This window comes from Sycon ciliatum, chromosome 1 (genome assembly GCF_964019385.1).
Source record: "Sycon ciliatum chromosome 1, ocSycCili1.1, whole genome shotgun sequence".
Taxonomy (NCBI): Eukaryota; Metazoa; Porifera; class Calcarea; order Leucosolenida; family Sycettidae; genus Sycon; species Sycon ciliatum.
In genome coordinates, this window is record NC_088643.1 from 44256023 (window position 1) to 44274760 (window position 18738).

Here is an 18738-nt window from a genome sequence, read left to right on the forward strand (position 1 = left end):
TTTGGTGGTGGTGGTGGTGGTGGTGGTCAGAATCCTACGCTCCATGATCCACAGCTGGCTGCATGAGGTCTCATCCTTCCAGAACCCAATGGCCGACCAGCAGCTGCAGCACTTCTACCGGTATGACATTCACGCTGTATCACTGTTGTGCGTGACTGTGTGAGGTGTTTGATAAATGCAGAGCAACCCAATCCTGGCACAATCCTTGCTGCCTATCCCCCGGCAGAGCACAGCAGTCGCAATTTTGAGTTTTAAGTCAGCTGTCGTGAAACTTGCTGCACACATTGATGTGATGCATTGTTGTGTGGACAGCACAGAGTTTATTACTTGCTACGTAAAGGGGCTTTGCAGCATTGTGCTCTTTGCTTGCACCCTGCAAGATATAAGAAGCTGTGAGACACACAGGCCCTGAACACTCCTTTGGTTGATCTCATTTCCAATTGAGTTTCTGCATGGCATACTTCACTGTGTTTATTCGTTGTTGTTTTTTTCTGATGATGATGATGATGATGTGCAGTTGGCTGCGATCACCGGATGCATTGCTTCATGACCCGGCGCTATGCCGTGTTGTGCATGGTTTGATGAAGAAGTACTTTCTCCAGGTGAGCTGCTGCTGTTGCTGCTGCTTGCAGCTGACTGACTGTGGTGCCCGCTCACACACTACTCTCTCTCTCTCTCTCTCTCTTTTCTTTTTAATACTTGATGGTTTGTTGTCAATTGAGATTAGATTGGGTTGGGTTGGGTTGGGTGGAGGGAAGCCTGGGTGAGAGTCCAGTATCCATCATTTACCCCTCTGTGTTATCTGCACTATTAAGTAGTTCACTGTGTTTGCTGTGGACTTCATTCTTGCTTTCAACTCCACTGTTTTGTAAGCTGCGACGTGAGAGTTGGCAAGCCTATATTTTACCACAGCCGGTACTAGGATCTGCTTCATTGCCGTGTCGTCTAATCACTTTTACTGCCTGTTGTGGTGGTAATGGTGGTGTCGTCTTCACTGTGCAGCTAATTGCCGAGTTCAAGCGTTTAGGATCCACCATCGTGTTTGCCTCTTTCAGCCGGATCATTATCTGTACAAAGAAGAAACGGTGAGAGCCTTGGCTATGCTACTGTGCTATTGTTGCCTCTGCCAATAGCTCACAGTACACTGGTAAATGCCACATGCAATCGTGGATGTCCTATGGAGCTTTCGAATGAGTTATCGAACAAACCCCTATCCAGGCAATCATCTTGCATGCACATATGTTCTGTGACTTAGACTATGCTCTGTGTGTGTTTGTGCGTGTGTGTGTGCGTGCGTGCGTGCGTGTGTGTGTGTGTGTGTGTGTGTGTGTGTGTGTGTTTGTGTGTGTGTGCATGTGTGCGTGCGTGTGCGTACGTGTACATGTGCGCGTGTGTGTACATGCGAGTGTGTGTGTGTGTGCGCGCGCACGCGCGCGTGCGTGCGTCCATGCGTGTGTGTGTGTGTGTGTGTGTGTGTGTGTGTGTGTGTGTGTGTGTGTGTGTGTGCGCGCGCTTGTGTGTTTGCGTGTGTGTGTCGGTGTATAGACTGGGAGATGCTTTTGCCTATGTCCAGTACGTGGTGAACAGTATCCAGTCACGGGACCTGTTCCAGCATCTTGGCATTGAGCTATCTGCATGCTGGCAACACCTATTATGGATGGACCAGGTGAGTTAGCCACGCTTGAACAGCCCAGGGCCCGGGTTGGGGGGGGGGGGGGGGGGGGAGCTGGAAGAGGAAAAAACTACTTTCATTTATACATGTACTTGGAGCTGGTCATGCAACACAAATACATGTGAATACATTGTATTTAGTTCTGGCAATATGGCGTTTTCCATGTAGGCTTTGTAGAGTGTATAATATGAGCAAGAGTACATAACCCCCCAGAGTGTGCAACGCTGATCCAGTTCTGCATAGGGTTTAGGTCGAGCGGAATCGGATCTTCTGATGTCATGCGTACAATCCACACCAGCGCAAGGCCGGTCTCGAGGCAGGGCACCGTTGTTTTTGATCCGAGAGTACCCGCGACTCCCCGGGTTCCCCTCAGAGGTGTACGGTATAATGACGCAAAGATCCGATTACGCTCGACCAAGACCCTATGCAGAGCTGGATCAGGCGTTGCACACTCTGGGGGGTTATGTACTCTTGATATGGATAGGTGTTGATGCGCACGTAGCAGCAAGGTCACTGTACACCGTATGCTTACATGTAGGAAATTGCCTGGAATGGATTTCAGAATCTGTTGTTGTTGTTGTTGTTGTTGTTGTTGTTTCAAATCTTTATTCTCACGATAGCCAGTGGTCAATAAGAGATAATAGTGTAAGAAAGGAGAAAGAGTGAGGAAGAATTGGGTGGGCAGGGCCAAGGGGTTAATGACTACTTAAGTGTACGGGCAGGTGTGGTCGCTACACGAGCATACAGAGTTGTGTACTTAAGTGTACGGGCAGGGGTGGTCGCTACACGAGCATACAGAGTTGTGCAACAGCAGGGATATCTGGGATTTGCAGGGAGTACGAGAAGGAATTTCGCGAAGCTGGGTGGGCAAGCAATTAAAGTAATGAAGGGCCTTGTACAGGGGAGAATGGAGACAGCGGTCAGTCCGCGGAGTTGGCAAGTGCCAAGTACGAGAGCGACGTAAATTATACGAAGGTTGCACGTTGCTAGCAGTATGCATCGAGAGTATATGTGGTGGGGCATAATTGTGGCGCAGAGAATGCGCGAAGAGTATATGTTTAACTTCAAAGCGTGAAAATAATGTTGGCCATTTGATGCGATGCAAAAGGTGGGAGTGTTCTAAGTGTGTGTAAAGGGGAAGGTGGAGACATATTCTGGCGGCTTTCCGCTGGAGTCGTTCTAGCCTGTCAAGGGAAGTGTGTGACAACGGTGTGTTGTTGTTGTTGTTGTTGTTGTTGTTGTTGTTGTTGTTGTTGTTGTTGTTGTTGTTGTTGTTGTTGTTGTTGTTGTTGTTGCCTGCAGTCTAACTATGCTGGTATCTGTGGCCGCATGCCCAAGCCACTTGAAATGAGCGCTGACAGTCCAGATGGGCATGGACATGACATGGATGATGAGCAGCCATCAACGCCAACTGGCAGTGATAATGAGGTACAGTGCAGCTAAGGCTGACTCTAGTCTGTGATAATGAGGTACAGTGCAGCTAAGGCTGACTCTAGTCTGTGATAGTGAGGTACAGTGTAGACTCTAGTCTGTGATCTAATCAACACAGTATTCTGTCATGTCTACAGAGACTCATGACTAGAAAGACTCCTGCCATTTAACTTTGTTATCAGCCAGTAATGAACTGCCGTTGTTTTGTGAGATGTGCTAATACACATTAACCCACATGCATGCACCTGCCACCGCACACCCAAGTGTGCGTGCACACACCCGCTAGGCCTTGTGGCCAAGCGTAATCATATTATGTATACACACGCATGTATTCCACATTGCAATATGCTTGCAAAACTTGCTCGCACCAGCACACCAAGCATAGAACCTAGTTGGGGGGTTTGCCATTATCTTTTTTTCACATTTGTCACTCTTTGAAATATCACCAATGATAGCAAATTGCCGTGTTAGCAAGAGCCATTGGGCACAACAAGCCTATGCATGGCTCATAATTCTTATCGCCTCATAACGCGCACAGCACGGCAATTTGTAACAAGCACAATTGGCAAACATGTCACCCGGCAACAGCAAACGGGTACATCGTTACAAACAAGGTGCCCCGGCAAACTCAACGGGAACGCACCAATACAAACACGGCCCCGGCAACAGCAAACGGGTACGCCGTTACAAACATGGTGCCCCGGCAACAGCAAACGGGAACGCACCAGTACAAACACGGCCCCGGCAACAGCAAGCGGGTACGCCGTTACAAACATGGTGCCCCGGCAACAGCAAACGAGAACGCACCAATACAAGCTGGCCTGGCAACTTCAAACAGGCACAACTGACAAACTACGGTACCCAGCAACAGCAAATGGGTACACTGTTACAACACCAGTCCATCACATCAAGATGCCACTGCCACAACATTGCAGCAGCAACACAGCAGACATGTATACGTGGCCCTCCCAAAAACAGACACCTGGAGCCAAGCGCATCCATCACACTGCTTATCAGGGCCGACGTGAGTGACAATGGCAAACCCACCTAATGCTTATAGTTAAATGATGGGATCTGTATACCGACTATCGTCACGGAATCAATAAATGTCAGCAGAGCATAACACTCACTTGCGCTCACACCCTGTCACGTAGAGATGCTACTCTACTTGTCCATTGGGGTGGCATGCCGGCCACTTGCCGAACATAGCGCTCAGAAGCTGTACTGCGCCACCGCCCTGCCCGTCGTATCACCGCTTCACTTGCACCTCTGGACGCCAGGAGTGTCGCCCCACCAATCCGCATGGAGTGGGAGCTCACCTGGTTGCAGTTGAGAGCCTGACGAAGTATCTTGTTCAAACATGGCGGAGTAAGGTAATTCCCTTCAGCAAAAGCGAACACAGGCTTAGAGCTGCAGGCATGAGCTGTCGTACGCCGGAATTCGGACATTGCCAGTACCGGGCACGTTTCGTCGCCAGTAGAAGACACCGTGACAGGTCCACCGTCGCCAGATTGGCGCGTCTTAGCGACTTTCAGCCGCAACGTGACAGAGTCGGGTGCAATACTGACAACCGTCCACACAAGTGCTCTTTGGCTGTCAAACGTGTGAATAAAAGGCGCCAGATACTCACTGGCACGCAGCAAGCCATAGAAGGCTAGAGTTACACTTGCCCACAGCATAGTCTGATCCACATATGCATAATTTGAACGTTGCAAGTATCGCCGGAAATGGATCAAGTCGTCCACCGAAAGCTCTCTCCGAGCCAACGCTGAGGGGGGTTGCCGTCTCTCTATGCCATGCAACACTGCTGTCAGGCGAGCAGACTTTAAAACATCCACTGCCGCCCCATTGCACAACAGGTAGTAGCGGACTGCCGCTAGGTAAACGCGAAGGGATGACAGAGACAGACTTCTTACAACAAAGAGACTAGCGGTGAAGGACACAATATTTTCAGTAGTAGGAGAAAGTGCCACAATGGAGTTAGTACGGCAGAACTCTAAATATGCAGCAATACCAGGCTTAAATGTTTGTTTGGTACGCTCCGAGACGGAGTCCTCAACTAGCGCGTCACTGGCCGCACTCAGAGCAGCGAGCTGGGGGAAGGTACGTGTACTGGATGGCTGCAGGCTGCGGGGGCCAGTTCTCGGAACCGAGACATCTGAAACCGAGACAACGCATCAGCCACAGCATTATTTACACCAGCAATGTGCCGTATGAACAAAATGTAATTGCCAGACGCAGCTTCAGCCAGCAGAAATCTGATAATAGCCATTGCATTCTTGTTACGACATGACCCTTTCCGCCATGCCAGCACAGCAGCCTCATTATCGCAATGGAACATAAGCCGCTTGCCAGACCAAGCATGACCCCAAACAGCGCAAGCTAGAGCAATAGGGATCAGCTCGCGAACCATAATCGGTTCGTCGAGCAGTTCAGCGGGCCACCGTCCCAAAAACCACTGGCGGTCATAATAGCCACCAAAGCCTACATCTGAAGCATCAGTAAAGAGATCAAGATCAGGGGATGTGGACCACTGGAGGTCATGAAAGAAAGAACGGCCATTCCAAGTGGCGGCAAACCGACGCCACCACGCAATGTCCAAGCGAGCTTCGGCATCGAGGGTAATGGTAGACTGCAGGGAGGGAGCGGTGCAGCTCAAGTCGATGAGGCGCCGGATGAAAGTCCGACCAGGAGGCACCACCTCATGAACGCCTACTGCCGATGGAGCCAACAAGGAGACAGCTGGCTCTGGCTCTGCCAGAACGGGCGGAGTAGCAGAGACGGGAGCCGGGTCCGCAACGCCAACTGGGGCAACAGCTAGTTGAGGCAGCACCGCGTAAAGGGCGAAGTGATAAGAGCCTGGAGCTCGGCGGTCTGCGCAGCAGAGAAAGCCGACCGGTCTCGCCGTGGAGGCATTGTAACAAGGTAATCCGAACACGGACGGACCACTGAACAGAAAGTGAGAGAAATTACCAGCCTGACGCGGAAAGCACTTTTTGTCCAAAGGAAAAGACAAACCAAACTGCATTCAACTAGCTACTGCAGCGCGCATAAAGGCAACAGTAGCAGCAGTGCAAAAAATGCAAATTACAGATCATACTCGGCACAGAATAATAATTAATGATATGCATCATGAGACCATCACTGCGCATGTGCCCGCGTGGTCTAACTTGGCTTTGCTACTCAAAGCCGGCATTTATGTGTGTGCGCATCAGAGAGTACATTTACATTGCTTCGTGCTGATGTGTTTGCTGCAGGATGAGGCGGCACAGGAGAAAGCCGATGTGCTAGATTTCCACTGGGACATCAGTACCTACCTGCCAACGGCGGCTTCTTGCCAGAAGAACTTCTTGGTAAGTGCTGCCACGCAGTATCGAGTCATAGAACCGACTGCTTTGCTGCTGCATGCTGTGTCAGTCCCAATAGTGTAGCCATGGCAGACTAGACACACTATGTGCGTGTGTGTTCTGGTATGATTGTGGTCAATGATTATGATCCATGTACGGGGGAGAGAAGCATCCACATCGTTAATACAGTCATGTATCTTCAGGAGGCGGCAAAGAGGAAGAGTGTTGGGTTAAACACAATTGTACCCGCTGCATTGCTAATTGCAATTATATGCTTTCGGAACAAGACCGGACTCCAGCCTCCCATGGCCCACCCAGTAGCACATGGTTCGTGGGAATGGCTTTAATTCTTGACAGCCCCTCAGCAGGCTCCTTTGAGCGCGGAAGAGGAAAATGTTGCTCTCTGTTTACACTGCTGTGTTTTGCTGGTCTTCTAGGTGGACCTTTACTAATCTGTGATCAAACTCTTGCCAAACAATCTCTGTTTGCTTTTGTCTTTTGTACGTACGTGTTGCCACCATATTCACCGGATTTACCGGGTGTGTTAAACTTCATTGGTTTGAGGGAATGATGCAAACGGGAAAAGTCTGAAGAAATATTTGACTGTCACCACCAAGACTCAAACCAGGGACCTTCGCTTGAGGCCAGCGATGCTCTAGCCACTGAGCTATGGTGTCTGGGTTTTTTAAAAACTTGTTTTTGTTTTTCTTTCCACCATAGGCTATCATCGGTGGCCATGTGCGTGCTGTCTACCAGCATGCCATGGAGGAGAACATGATCATGTCGTCTGGCATGACACCCGTGCGCCGTCGTGGCAACAGCAGTCAGAGCCAGGTCAGTGGCTGTGTATGTATGTATGTACATGTATGTGGTCATGTGCTGGCAGGGTACTAGTCATGTGCCGGTGGGGTACTAGTAGCTATGTGCTGGGGGGTAGCCTTGTGCTGGCGGGGTAAAATGTTTGTTTGGGAATTACAGGGAAGAACACCCTTTGAGTGGAAGGTATTCTTCCACTTGCACTTTGTCATCTTGGCCATCTGTGAGCCTTTATGAGGCGTTCCTAAACTAGAAATCACTAGTCTGTAGATATCACACGGAGAAGATTGAGTAAGAGTGGTGAGACTTTCTGCAGCTTTATACTGTACATAGAACATGGTGTACAGCAGACCTGTTCTTTCCCGATCACACCCAATAAAAGCGAGTTTGATGATTGCAAAGTGATCGGGATCCAGCAGGTCTGCTCTAGACTGTTGCGTTGTCAAGAAGAACCATTTATTTCCCATCAACATCAGTGTATAAAGAAGCACATAAAAGGTGTGTGTTTGTGCGTGCATAGTGAGGGCACGTGCGTACGGGATACGTGCACAGTGCAGACTACTGTACTACTACAACATAGACCACCTACTGCAGTGGGAACTGGCATATTAACCTCTTTAGCACGACGCTACCTGAGCGCGCCCCACGTCAACACCTGTAAAAGTCGCATTTTCCCATGAAAATACTAGCTGCTCAAGGATCCATAACTTTACCTTCCCTTGGACGAATTCCACGATCTTGAGCTTCCTAGAAAGGTCTTGAGACGAGGGACAAACTGGTGTCAAACCCAGCTCGCAGCGAAACCAAAACCCCGTGCTACCGTCTGGCAAACTTCATCCATCCACGCGCTCGACAGACTTGAGCACGGCCAAGACTAACCGAGCTCAAATATTCAGCTGCCATTTCGGTCTCCTTGCTCGTATCGAGCTCAATTTTTTTGTGATGACTCACGAGATCCACTACCATCATTTGAATTTTGTTTCCATGGCAGCAGGTAGCGCAAAAATGATCCATGATGGAAAATACGCGTTCTGCAGACTGCGCAAAAAGTTGAAAAAGTTGAAATTTGCCGTGTCGAGTTGCATATCTCAACAACCGGTAGTCGCATCGCTTAGGCGATTGTTTCCATCGCCAGCTGAGAGTTTTCTCTCGCAGATACATGTTTCGATTGTGAGAATCGACCAAGTATTGAGTGAGTTACGATAGTTTGAACAAGTCACTATGGACTCAACACGGACCCCACGACTATGAGATGCAGGTTCACTTTACAGTGTACAGCGCGCGTCGTACTAGTACGACGGCCGTGGGGCATGCAACTCATGTGCGTCGTACTAGTACGACGCTCGCGCTAAAGGGGTTAAAATGTGTGTGTGTGTGTGTGTGTGTGCAGGGAGGGGGGAGGGGGGCTATTGTATTGATTTAGTACACTTACTCACAATACATCATGGTTTTCTGTTGTTGTTTTTGCTCTTGTCTGTCACGCTCAGGTTGCCAGTGACACTGCGGCAACAGCTAGTGTTGTGACCTTCTCGCAGGAGAGAGTCGCCGGTCCACTGACAAACACGATGTTCTCGTATGTAACATGTGCTGTGCTCCTAAATACTGCATCGCTGGTTTTGACTTCACTCTGCAGTGTCATTCAGGGCATCCCGGTAGTAGGAAGGAATGCATGGTTTTTCACTCTAATCAACTCCTTTTGTCCTGCAACATTTTAACTGTTGTATGGGACTGCGTAACCATGGTTACGTATGCTGTGTTATCAATAGTATGCCTGTGGTGAGTGTCCGTGTTCACTGTGTTGCCTGAGTGTGGAGTAGATGTGCATGCACCAGCACCAGCCAGTGCCTAGGTGCTGGGCGTACTTGAATACTCGCCATAGTGATTCACTCTCCTCGTGGCATGTGTGTGTATGTGTGCTGTATGCATGGCGTATATGCATGACGTGCATGTCTTGGCTTCAGGCTGACACAGGGAATCTTGCACAAGCTTGGTTCTGGCAGCAAGAGCACGGATAGCAACTCGCTGTTCCCCCAGCACGCTGGCTCTCACTTGACGCTTCAGAACCCGTCGCTGGAATTCGTCAAATCCGTATGCCATGTCCTGGCATTGGACCCAAACATCCGCCATCAAGTAGCCAAACTACGGTTAGTTGTTGCTAGTATGTGGAGATGATGGTGATATCCAGTAGCCTGATGCTTGTGCACTTTGGCATGTGCGATATTCGCTGCTCGCCACAATGTGGATGTAAAGTCGATCTGCCTTTTTAGAAGGTACTCTTGTGACATTGCAGTGATGTATGTGTACGAGTCGTATAATACAGCGGACATGTCAAGTATCCGAATAGTTCCATAAGGCCCAAACAAAAAATAGGCTTGTTTCCGGTCGGCAACCCCTCAAAAAGGAGACTCGGTCGGCCGGAATGAAACTTTTTTTGGACACTTTTTTTGGTTCCCCAATCGTTGTGGTATTGATGGACAAGAGCACCTACACATGTACATTGTACATAATCATGGCAAGGATCAATGTCAAATAATTTGACTGACTCACTGTTCTTGTACAGCATGTGGTGTATTCCTGTTTTCGTACATCCTGAGAAATCAAGCAAACAGTTCGAGTCCTTCCAGCTCCGTTATTCTAGCTCGTGTCGACCCCAGAGGTTTTCGAACCGACAGCTGAGAATCTCTGCTACCTTGTAGCTGTTTCGATTGTGAAATTCGGTTGAGATTTGACCGAGTTACATGTATGACGTGGAGTGCACTTGCACACATGGCATTGCCACCGTTTGTATACATTTGGGCCAAAAAAAGTTTCAGAATTTGGGAAAAAGTGGCCCGGTCGGCCGACCGGAAACAAGGTCATTATTTGTTGTGGCCTAATTATATGAGCTGGGCTTTTTTTCCTGTTCAGGCCGATGTGAGTGCAAGGCCTTTATTAAAATCAAGCTTGTTTTGCACACCAGATATTTCTATGTCAACAGTCTCAACACAAAGACAGGTGCTGCAATACCTATTTTGAAAGTTTGAAACTAAGTGTTGCTGCTGCTGCCGTCGCTGCCACTTTTGTTGTCCAGGCGTGATCTGCTGACATTGATCAAGTGTGGAGAGTTCAACAGGGATGCCGGATTCCTCAACCCATGCCTGTCATTTGTCTTGCCGGAGGTACACAGTCTTCGGAATCTGTTGATGATCACATGTTTTGCTCAAACTTTTTCAAGCTGCTTCGAAACGTGTGCTCTACAGTGAAGCTGCACTCAATAAACAATAATTATGCTGTCGGTGTCACTAGGAGGCACGAGTTCCTTTTATAAGAGACAATGTTGTTTCAATACATGGACGAGTGATTCTGTGCAGATTTCTAGCATACGCAGTACAGCATGCATACACACTTGAAATGTACTCAGCGGAGTAATTTTTCGATGGAAAGTCTTAATCATCTGATAGATCAAAAATGACAACATCCTGAAGACCTTGCCAGAAGTCATAAAGAGCCTGCACGTTGACGATGTTGGATTTTACTCAAAGGGACGATTGACTTCTACTCCCGTTGACTAGTACAGTGAGCCCTGTCTAAACCAACTGCTTCAATGTGGTCCCCATGCACAGGTGGTCTTGCTTATCCAGGGCCATTTGACTGGTAATAAAATTACTAATAATCCCTTGGTCCTGCGTGTAGTGGTTCTCTAGGACAGGTGGTCGCCTTGACAGGTATTACTGTCCATTCATAAAATTAATACGTGTACTTGGCACTGTGTTGCTCCATCCTTCAGGTGATTTGTCAGCACTGTAACGGTGTACGTGACCTGGATCTGTGTCGCGATGTCACCAAGACGGATGATGAAAGCGATGAGTATGTCTCTATCATTTCTATGTCATGCTTGAGAGCTTTAATAGGGTGTTGCTGTACTACGGTAGTTGAGGTACGTGGGTCTGTGTGCCAGAGTGGGCATTCGCACGTGTGTCTGTGTTTGTGTTGATGTATATGTGTGTGTGTATCTGTGTGTGTGTGTGTGTGTGTGTGTGTGTGTGTGTGTGTGTGTGTGTGTATCTGTGTGCGTACATGCGCGCGTGTGTGCGTGCATGTGTGTGTGTGTGTGTGTGTGTGTGTGTGTGTGTGTGTGTGTGTGTGTGTGTGTGTGTGTGTGTGTGTGTGTGTAGAATGTAGAATGTAGAATGAAAATAAAATGAAAAATAGGGATTCACTGGCCAGAAAAAGCCACTTCAATCAGCTGTGTGGTGGATACCAGGCTAAAATTAGTGGCGGTCAATTCATCAGCCTTGCAAGCTGTTGAATGGTGTAATCCCAGCACTAGTTGCTATGTCACACACACACACACATGCACGCACACACGCGCGCATGTACGAACATAGCTGTTCGCTATCATTGCTTCTGCAATGGGCAGGTCTGAGGTCTGAGGTGTGTGTGTGTATCTGTGTGTGCGTGCGCGTGTGTGTATGTGCATGTCGACAGGACAGGACAGGTATGTGCGCTTGCGCTCTTGGGTGTATCAGTGTATCTGCGTGTCTGTCAACGTCTGTAGTTCTGGGTGGTGTAGTAATCTGTCAGCGTCTGTGGTTCTGGGTGGTGTAGTAATCTGTCAGCGTCTGTAGTTATGGGTGGTGTAGTAATCTGTCAGCGTCTGTGGTTCTGGGTGGTGTAGTAATCTGTCAGCGTCTGTAGTTATGGGTGGTGTAGTAATCTGTCAGCGTCTGTAGTTATGGGTGGTGTAGTAATCTGTCAGCGTCTGTAGTTATGGGTAGTGTAGTAATCTGTCAGTGTCTGTAGTTCTGGGTGGTGTAGTAATCTGTCAGTGTCTGTAGTTCTGGGTGGTGTAGTAATCTGTCAGTGTCTGTAGTTCTGGGTGGTGTAGTAATCTGTCAGCGTCTGTAGTTCTGGGTGGTGTAGTAATCTGTCAGTGTCTGTAGTTCTGGGTGGTGTAGTAATCTGTCAGTGTCTGTAGTTCTGGGTGGTGTAGTAATCTGTCAGTGTCTGTAGTTCTGGGTGGTGTAGTAATCTGTCATTGTCTGTAGTTCTGGGTGGTGTAGTAATCTGTCAGTGTCTGTAGTTCTGGGTGGTGTAGTAATCTGTCAGTGTCTGTAGTTCTGGGTGGTGTAGTAATCTGTCATTGTCTGTAGTTCTGGGTGGTGTAGTAATCTGTCCTTACAGGCTTACACCAAGATAATGACTGTACAATGGCATACATTATAGTACAACATACTCTAGGCAAACTACTTGACTGTACAGTGTGTAAGGGTGGCCACATCATGCGAATTATTTTGTCCAAAATTGAAATTCAAAAAGCGAAAAAAACAGTCAAAATGTTTTAAGAAGATTTAAAAAATCCCCCAAAATGCAGAAGAAATTAGATCCGTTGCCATGGTTTTTTACAGTACTCGTACCCAATAGTTCCAAAAAAAGCAAAAAATTAAAATAAATCCACAAACTGCTTTTATCATGTGTGTCTGTGTGTTTCCAAATTCGGGGATGGGTGTCAAAAGGTCAAAGGTGTGTATTTGAAAGTACTGTTTTCACATGTCAAACTTGGTAATAATAATGAGCAGCACATGTACTCTCCAGATGTGACAGCACCAGGGAGTCGTCAAATATTTGACGACTCCCTGGACAGCACTGTCGTTCTCCAAAAACGGCCAAAATTCAATCCTGATGGGGCCAAAATTCCAAAAAAATTCAAAGTGCGAAAATCCAACCAAAATTCAAAAATAATTGAAAACATTTTGTGGACAAGCCTAACAGTGTGTACACATACTATGGCAAACTACTTGCAACTTCTGTGGATGGCATTACTAAGTATCAGCCAAATGGACGTGTTGGCATCATGTGAGCCATGTTATTCCGCCCTGTGTTTCTTTATCTGATCGCCTTCCCCAGTGGTCTCTGGAAGTGCCATAACTGCGGCCGGCCGTATGAGAAGGCACACATCGAGCACACACTCATCGATAACATTCAGAAGTTTTCAACAAACTATCTCCTCCAGGACTTGGTGTGCGTAAAGTGCAGAGGGGTAAGACAACTTGGGTTATCTGTGTGTGTGTGTGTGTGTGTGTTTGTTTGTGTGTGTGCATGCGTGCGTGCGTGCGCGCGGGTGGGTGGGTGGTGGTACGGGTAGTGGTGCAGGCCATAGAGGTGAAACTAATCCCTTGAATGTACAACAATGACTCATGTGTCTGCCCCATCCCTGTAACAAGTTGTGCGCTCAAGAATACGCTTGCTCTTGCAGAGGCAAACTCTCACCTGTCTGTTCGTGTTGTACATGTAGTACATCTTTTGACAATTATTTCAAAATAGCACATGTATTTTGCGGGCCTGTAGGATTATTTGCCATGTAATAGCACTGTTGTTTAATACCTGTGTCGAAAACGTTTGTTTGTACATGGTTGTATGGTGGCTGTGCAGGTCAAGGAGGGCAACTTGGCCAAAGTCTGCTCCTGTGCTGGATCATTCAAGCTGACTGTTTCGCCGGACGCGTTTGCAAGTAAAATCAAGACCTTCCGCAACATTGCTAGGTAAGAAGACTTGTCCTAGAGTAAGGTAGTGCAGCCAGTTTTGGCCAATATTAAAGGCCGTAGAGCCATGTAGGCCAATAAGGCCGTGTAGACCAATAAGGCCGTAAAGCTGTGTAGACCAATTAGGCCGTAAAGCCATGTAGGCTGATAGGGCCAGTAAAGCCATGTACTATAAGGCCACCTAGAATTAATTCGTTGTTTCGGGTCACTTCACTCATCCGTACCAGGGTTGGTCGGGTTTATTTTTTATTTTGGTTATTGCCATGTTTATGATTGTGCATACATGTACAATTGTGCATATCGAATAGCTTTTGTCCATCAAGCCAGTCGATCAAATCATGACTGTAGACGATCCAGCACAGTCATTGTCCCATCAGACCCAGGTCCCCTCCAGGACCAGACCTTGGCCTCGCTGGAGAGTCTGAGGAGCAGTTCTCACCTTGAAACGTCTGTCAAAGAGCGACGCGGTGGCGGAGCTGATGCTGTTTCAGGACCGATTGCGGATCGGAAGACAACATCGTCACCAAGCGCTTCATCCTGTTATTTTATTTGGCTGCTTCTGAGGTCGATGTCTTTCACTGCTAGCTATTATTAGGCGCGTGTGTACATATGTACGTACATAATCTAGTTTGAACAAACGGCGAGGAGACAACAATTTGATAACCGCAATCAGTAATACAAGCTGGATCGACATTTGTGTACACTGTATTCATGTATTGTAAAACTGTGGAGACAATGTGCAATAAAACGATGAAAAATGTGAAGAAATTGTGTAGAGAAAGAAAGGGATTCAAACAAGTTTTCGTACAACACTCATCAGGAATCGTCGTTGTACTAAAGGACACTGAAACAAAAATTGAACTATTATAGAAAATCTAAGTTAGAGAAATAACACTAAGAGCAACAACAGTGAAATTTACAAGTGTGAATTTTAACAATCAAAGCGAGAAATGAACAAAGGAGAAAGGAAGGAAAGACAACGTGATAACACATAACAGCAGTACATTAAACCTAGAACATTAACGGCCAAGCTTGGCCGCACTAAACACGACACGTTACTTGAACAATTTCAACCCAATTATACTATCTTTCTGTGTTTTGTGTGTACAGAAAGATAGTATAATTGGGTTGAAATTGTTCAAGTAACGTGTCGTGTTTAGTGCGGCCAAGCTTGGCCGTTAATGTTCTAGGTTTAATGTACTGCTGTTATGTGTTATCACGTTGTCTTTCCTTCCTTTCTCCTTTGTTCATTTCTCGCTTTGATTGTTAAAATTCACACTTGTAAATTTCACTGTTGTTGCTCTTAGTGTTATTTCTCTAACTTAGATTTTCTATAATAGTTCAATTTTTGTTTCAGTGTCCTTTAGTACAACGACGATTCCTGATGAGTGTTGTACGAAAACTTGTTTGAATCCCTTTCTTTCTCTACACAATTTCTTCACCTTTTTCATCGTTTTATTGCACATTGTCTCCACAGTTTTACAATACATGAATACAGTGTACACAAATGTCGATCCAGCTTGTATTACTGATTGCGGTTACATAATCTAGTCATGTACATTTGCATGCACTATAAAAAAATTGCGGTCGGGCGAAAAAAGACGGTCGGTCGGGTGACCTGAAACAACGAATTAATTCTGGGTGGCCTAAGTCAACAAATATCCGGCGCATATTTATTTTCGGCTATTTTCGGCCTGGTAATATCTGGCCGAAATTTTGTTGCGGCCGAAATTTTGTTTTGCAACGTTCAGTGTGACAGTGTATACAGGCAGCAGCAGTACAGGCCGAAAATTTAATGCGGCCGAAATGTATTTAGCCCTGTGAGGCCGAAATTTGAATGGGCCGAAATTGTGTAGACTCACAGTAGGCCGATAGGGCCAGTAAAGCCAGTTTGGCCATTAAGGCCAATAATAGGCCATTCACACTACAGTCCAGAAGTCACGTTTCCTTGGTTTCTTGGTAGGCGGCCATGGAAACCATGGTTTGGCGGGAGCCTTGAAAACGTGAGCCCGCAAACTGTCCCACGGCCTCGGCACCCCTGGCTGTACGTTTTCTCGGTTGCGATTCAAAGTATTGGCACCAGTGTCAGTCACTAAGTGGTTGTGTTTTTTTCTGTTTTCCTTTCGACCGACGACCATATCCAACCGAACTTTCAGTCCCGAGTCTGAGCGTATGCTCATCGAAATTTATTGCGACTTGCTGAAATCAACTGATCATAAAATCAATGATGACCAGAAGTGCGAAGGAGTAAAAAGCTACACACCTGCTGAATAATACTATTAATAGCATGGAAGCAGTCAGCCTCGCGAAACGCTTCTCCATGAAAGAAGTACACAACGATGTCGAGTCCCTCAAGAAGAAGGGACGAGAGCTGTACAAGGCCCATCGTCTACAAGACTTGTTGGTGAATTCATTTTATGAACATTAATCCAAAATTAATTTTCATGAGCCGACTAGCCCATGCTCAGGCATGCGCCATTTTATCTCCAAGACAACTTGGTCAGTCGCGGTGAAAACGCACACCCGCACCCGGTTTCAAATGCTGGTGTGAATGTCCCTGCCGCACAGTCGCACAACAGTGTACTCAAACCGAGAAAACGCGGATGCATGATCACGTAGTGTGAATGGCCTATAAGGCCAGTTAGTATGGCCAGCTAGGTCAAGGCAATGCAGAATTGGTCTCTGCTACAGCGTCCCCGCACTCTGCAGCCTAGCATATGGAACACGTAGTTGCACGACCAAGTCGCGGCGCCATGCCCAAAGATGAGTGTGTGCTTTCCTTGACCACTATTGCAACGCATGAAGTTTAGGCCGTGGTCGTTTGATCGGATCCAGATCCATAGAATCCACTCAATCTCTAATGATCTATTCGTCGACTTTGAATCCATATCCATCAGATTTTGAGCTGAGCAACCCTGCCCTGGGAGTAGGGTTGACTGAATCCAACGGATTTTATTCATTTTTTTCCAGAACAAGATGTTAAGAACACGTGAAACTCAGTGACCCACGGATGCAAGGGGTCCGACTGACGATATACCGGTACCGTGTGTGCGAGCTCGCCCACGTTGGACCGGAGTGATTTACAATGGGTGGCCTCAAAGATAGCGCACTTGTGTTTGGTGGCCTCCACTTGCCCGCGCCTGTACTAACCTCACTGCACCGTGCAGTAGGTGTACTATTTATACACTTACATTTCGGAGTGCCGGTTGTATTTCCTCTGCTGCCTGTCAGTATTCAGTGTGGACACTGCTTTTTTCTGCTCTCTGTTTGTGCTTTTTCGTTGCTTTATTTGCTTTCCTTGTTGCTCACTCCTCTTGTGTGTGTGTTGTGGCCTTTTTGCCTGGCGTTGTGTGGAATGCAGCCACTTCAAGATGCACCTCCTAACGGATGTCATGACGTGGATCGAAACCAGCAATCCTCACCTGGTCGTCTCAAGGTAGAGCAGGCTCGCGTTTGATCCTGATGTTTCTCACTTCTTCTGCTAGTTTCTTGTATTTTCTTCACACTCTCTACTACCTATCCTGTTCTCGGTACTGGCTGGTGTCCCAACACCTGGGAATTCGGTAACCTGTTGTGCTGGATGCAGACTTCCTGCTGCACATTCTGCCAGTTCATATTGTACATAGTCGACTTGATTGATGTCATGCTTTGTTTGGCGCGACAACTGCACTTTGTATTGTGTTGTCTTTTCTCGTGTTACTCATATTCTTTATTTCTACTTCAAGTACAGTTTACCCTGTTGTCATTTTGAGAATTATACTCTTTTAGATCCATTTTTTATTCGGGTCAGGCGCCTACTGCCCCAAATGGTTAGTTCTTTCATCTGGTACCCTGTTTCCCTGTACCGTTTTTTACCGTATGTTTCGTCAGTTTAACTTCTAGCATGCACGCTGGGCCTCTGCCTCTCTTAGCTGCTGATGCAGCAATGGACGTGTTCCACTCTTTCTGACCCAGCGGACCTACTGCCTGCCAGGGCGCCTGCTCATTTCAGTGCTTTCTCTTATGTAAATGCCTTCTTCAATGACCGCAGATGTGCTACATTTTGTAAAAAATTTCATGATTGTACTCTACAGTCAGTGCACTGCAGCTAGCTGTTATACACCGACGTGCTCTGAGAGCCTCCACGTCAGCATGTGCACTCTGGCTGCCCGCCGCTCGCCTGGTTGTGTGGGCATTGTGGAGCTTTTCACACACCAGGCTGCCGTCGCCTGTTCTGGTAACCATGTTGTCCGGGGAGGGTTGATGTAACTGCCATGCGACAGAACTCACAGAAGGGATTGATGGTGCGATGTGGTAGAACTCTGCTATGTCGTACTCGGTCCGAGCCCCCCCCCCCCGGTCGCAGGCAGGGAATCGTACTAACCCGGTTTGTACCGGATTCCCTGGTCGCAGGTCCTTTTTGGTCCTTTTTTGGCACAACTACTTTACTTCCTGGGTTTTCAACTTTTGTCCCAAGAGTATAAGAGTGGCGCAAGGACCATGATTACGTGCTATCGGCTTCTGCCTCGCACTCCACTAGCACTGAGTACACTGTACTCGATCGTACTGTCCTCACGGTATGAATAAATTCAGGGGCGTCGGACACCATGGACACGCTACGGTCACTACGGTATTGACCGTACAACATTTTGCCCCCAGGCCAGGTACCCCACGAATCAAACAAAAGCCCTGATTTTAATAGACTCTAAATTTCGAAAAATTTCTGCAGACTCGCCACCCCTCCCACATGTACCCAAACCAAAAAAATTAATGGTCAGTCCTGATTTTGATGATGGGGGACTGCAAGTGCAGCACATACTGTGACATAGTCATTACATGCACAGACTCACGCCATGGGCATGGAGTCATCAAAATGCATCCAGTCAGGTGGCTGTGAATAGTAGTACTCGAGTGTGGCGATCGCGCGAGTGTGACCACATGTCGCTACGCGCATGCGCAAACACACAAACGT

The 18738-nt window shown here is 47.4% G+C and overlaps 1 protein-coding gene across 1 annotated transcript in view; it reads left to right on the top strand.

Annotated features, from left to right (window-relative positions):
• LOC135827814 (DNA polymerase epsilon catalytic subunit A-like) overlaps window positions 1–17857 on the top strand; it is an 87303-nt gene extending 69446 nt beyond the window's left edge. The window contains exons 52-65 of the mRNA XM_065340246.1: window positions 31–120; window positions 518–602; window positions 1003–1085; window positions 1546–1666; window positions 2975–3100; window positions 6361–6456; window positions 7171–7284; window positions 8754–8839; window positions 9228–9410; window positions 10337–10424; window positions 11033–11112; window positions 13153–13285; window positions 13678–13787; window positions 17149–17857. Of these exons, the coding sequence (XP_065196318.1) occupies window positions 31–120; window positions 518–602; window positions 1003–1085; window positions 1546–1666; window positions 2975–3100; window positions 6361–6456; window positions 7171–7284; window positions 8754–8839; window positions 9228–9410; window positions 10337–10424; window positions 11033–11112; window positions 13153–13285; window positions 13678–13787; window positions 17149–17227 (1474 nt within the window). The 3' untranslated portion in view covers window positions 17228–17857. The remainder of the gene's footprint in view (window positions 1–30; window positions 121–517; window positions 603–1002; window positions 1086–1545; window positions 1667–2974; window positions 3101–6360; window positions 6457–7170; window positions 7285–8753; window positions 8840–9227; window positions 9411–10336; window positions 10425–11032; window positions 11113–13152; window positions 13286–13677; window positions 13788–17148) is intronic.
• Window positions 17858–18738: the final 881 nt, after the last annotated feature.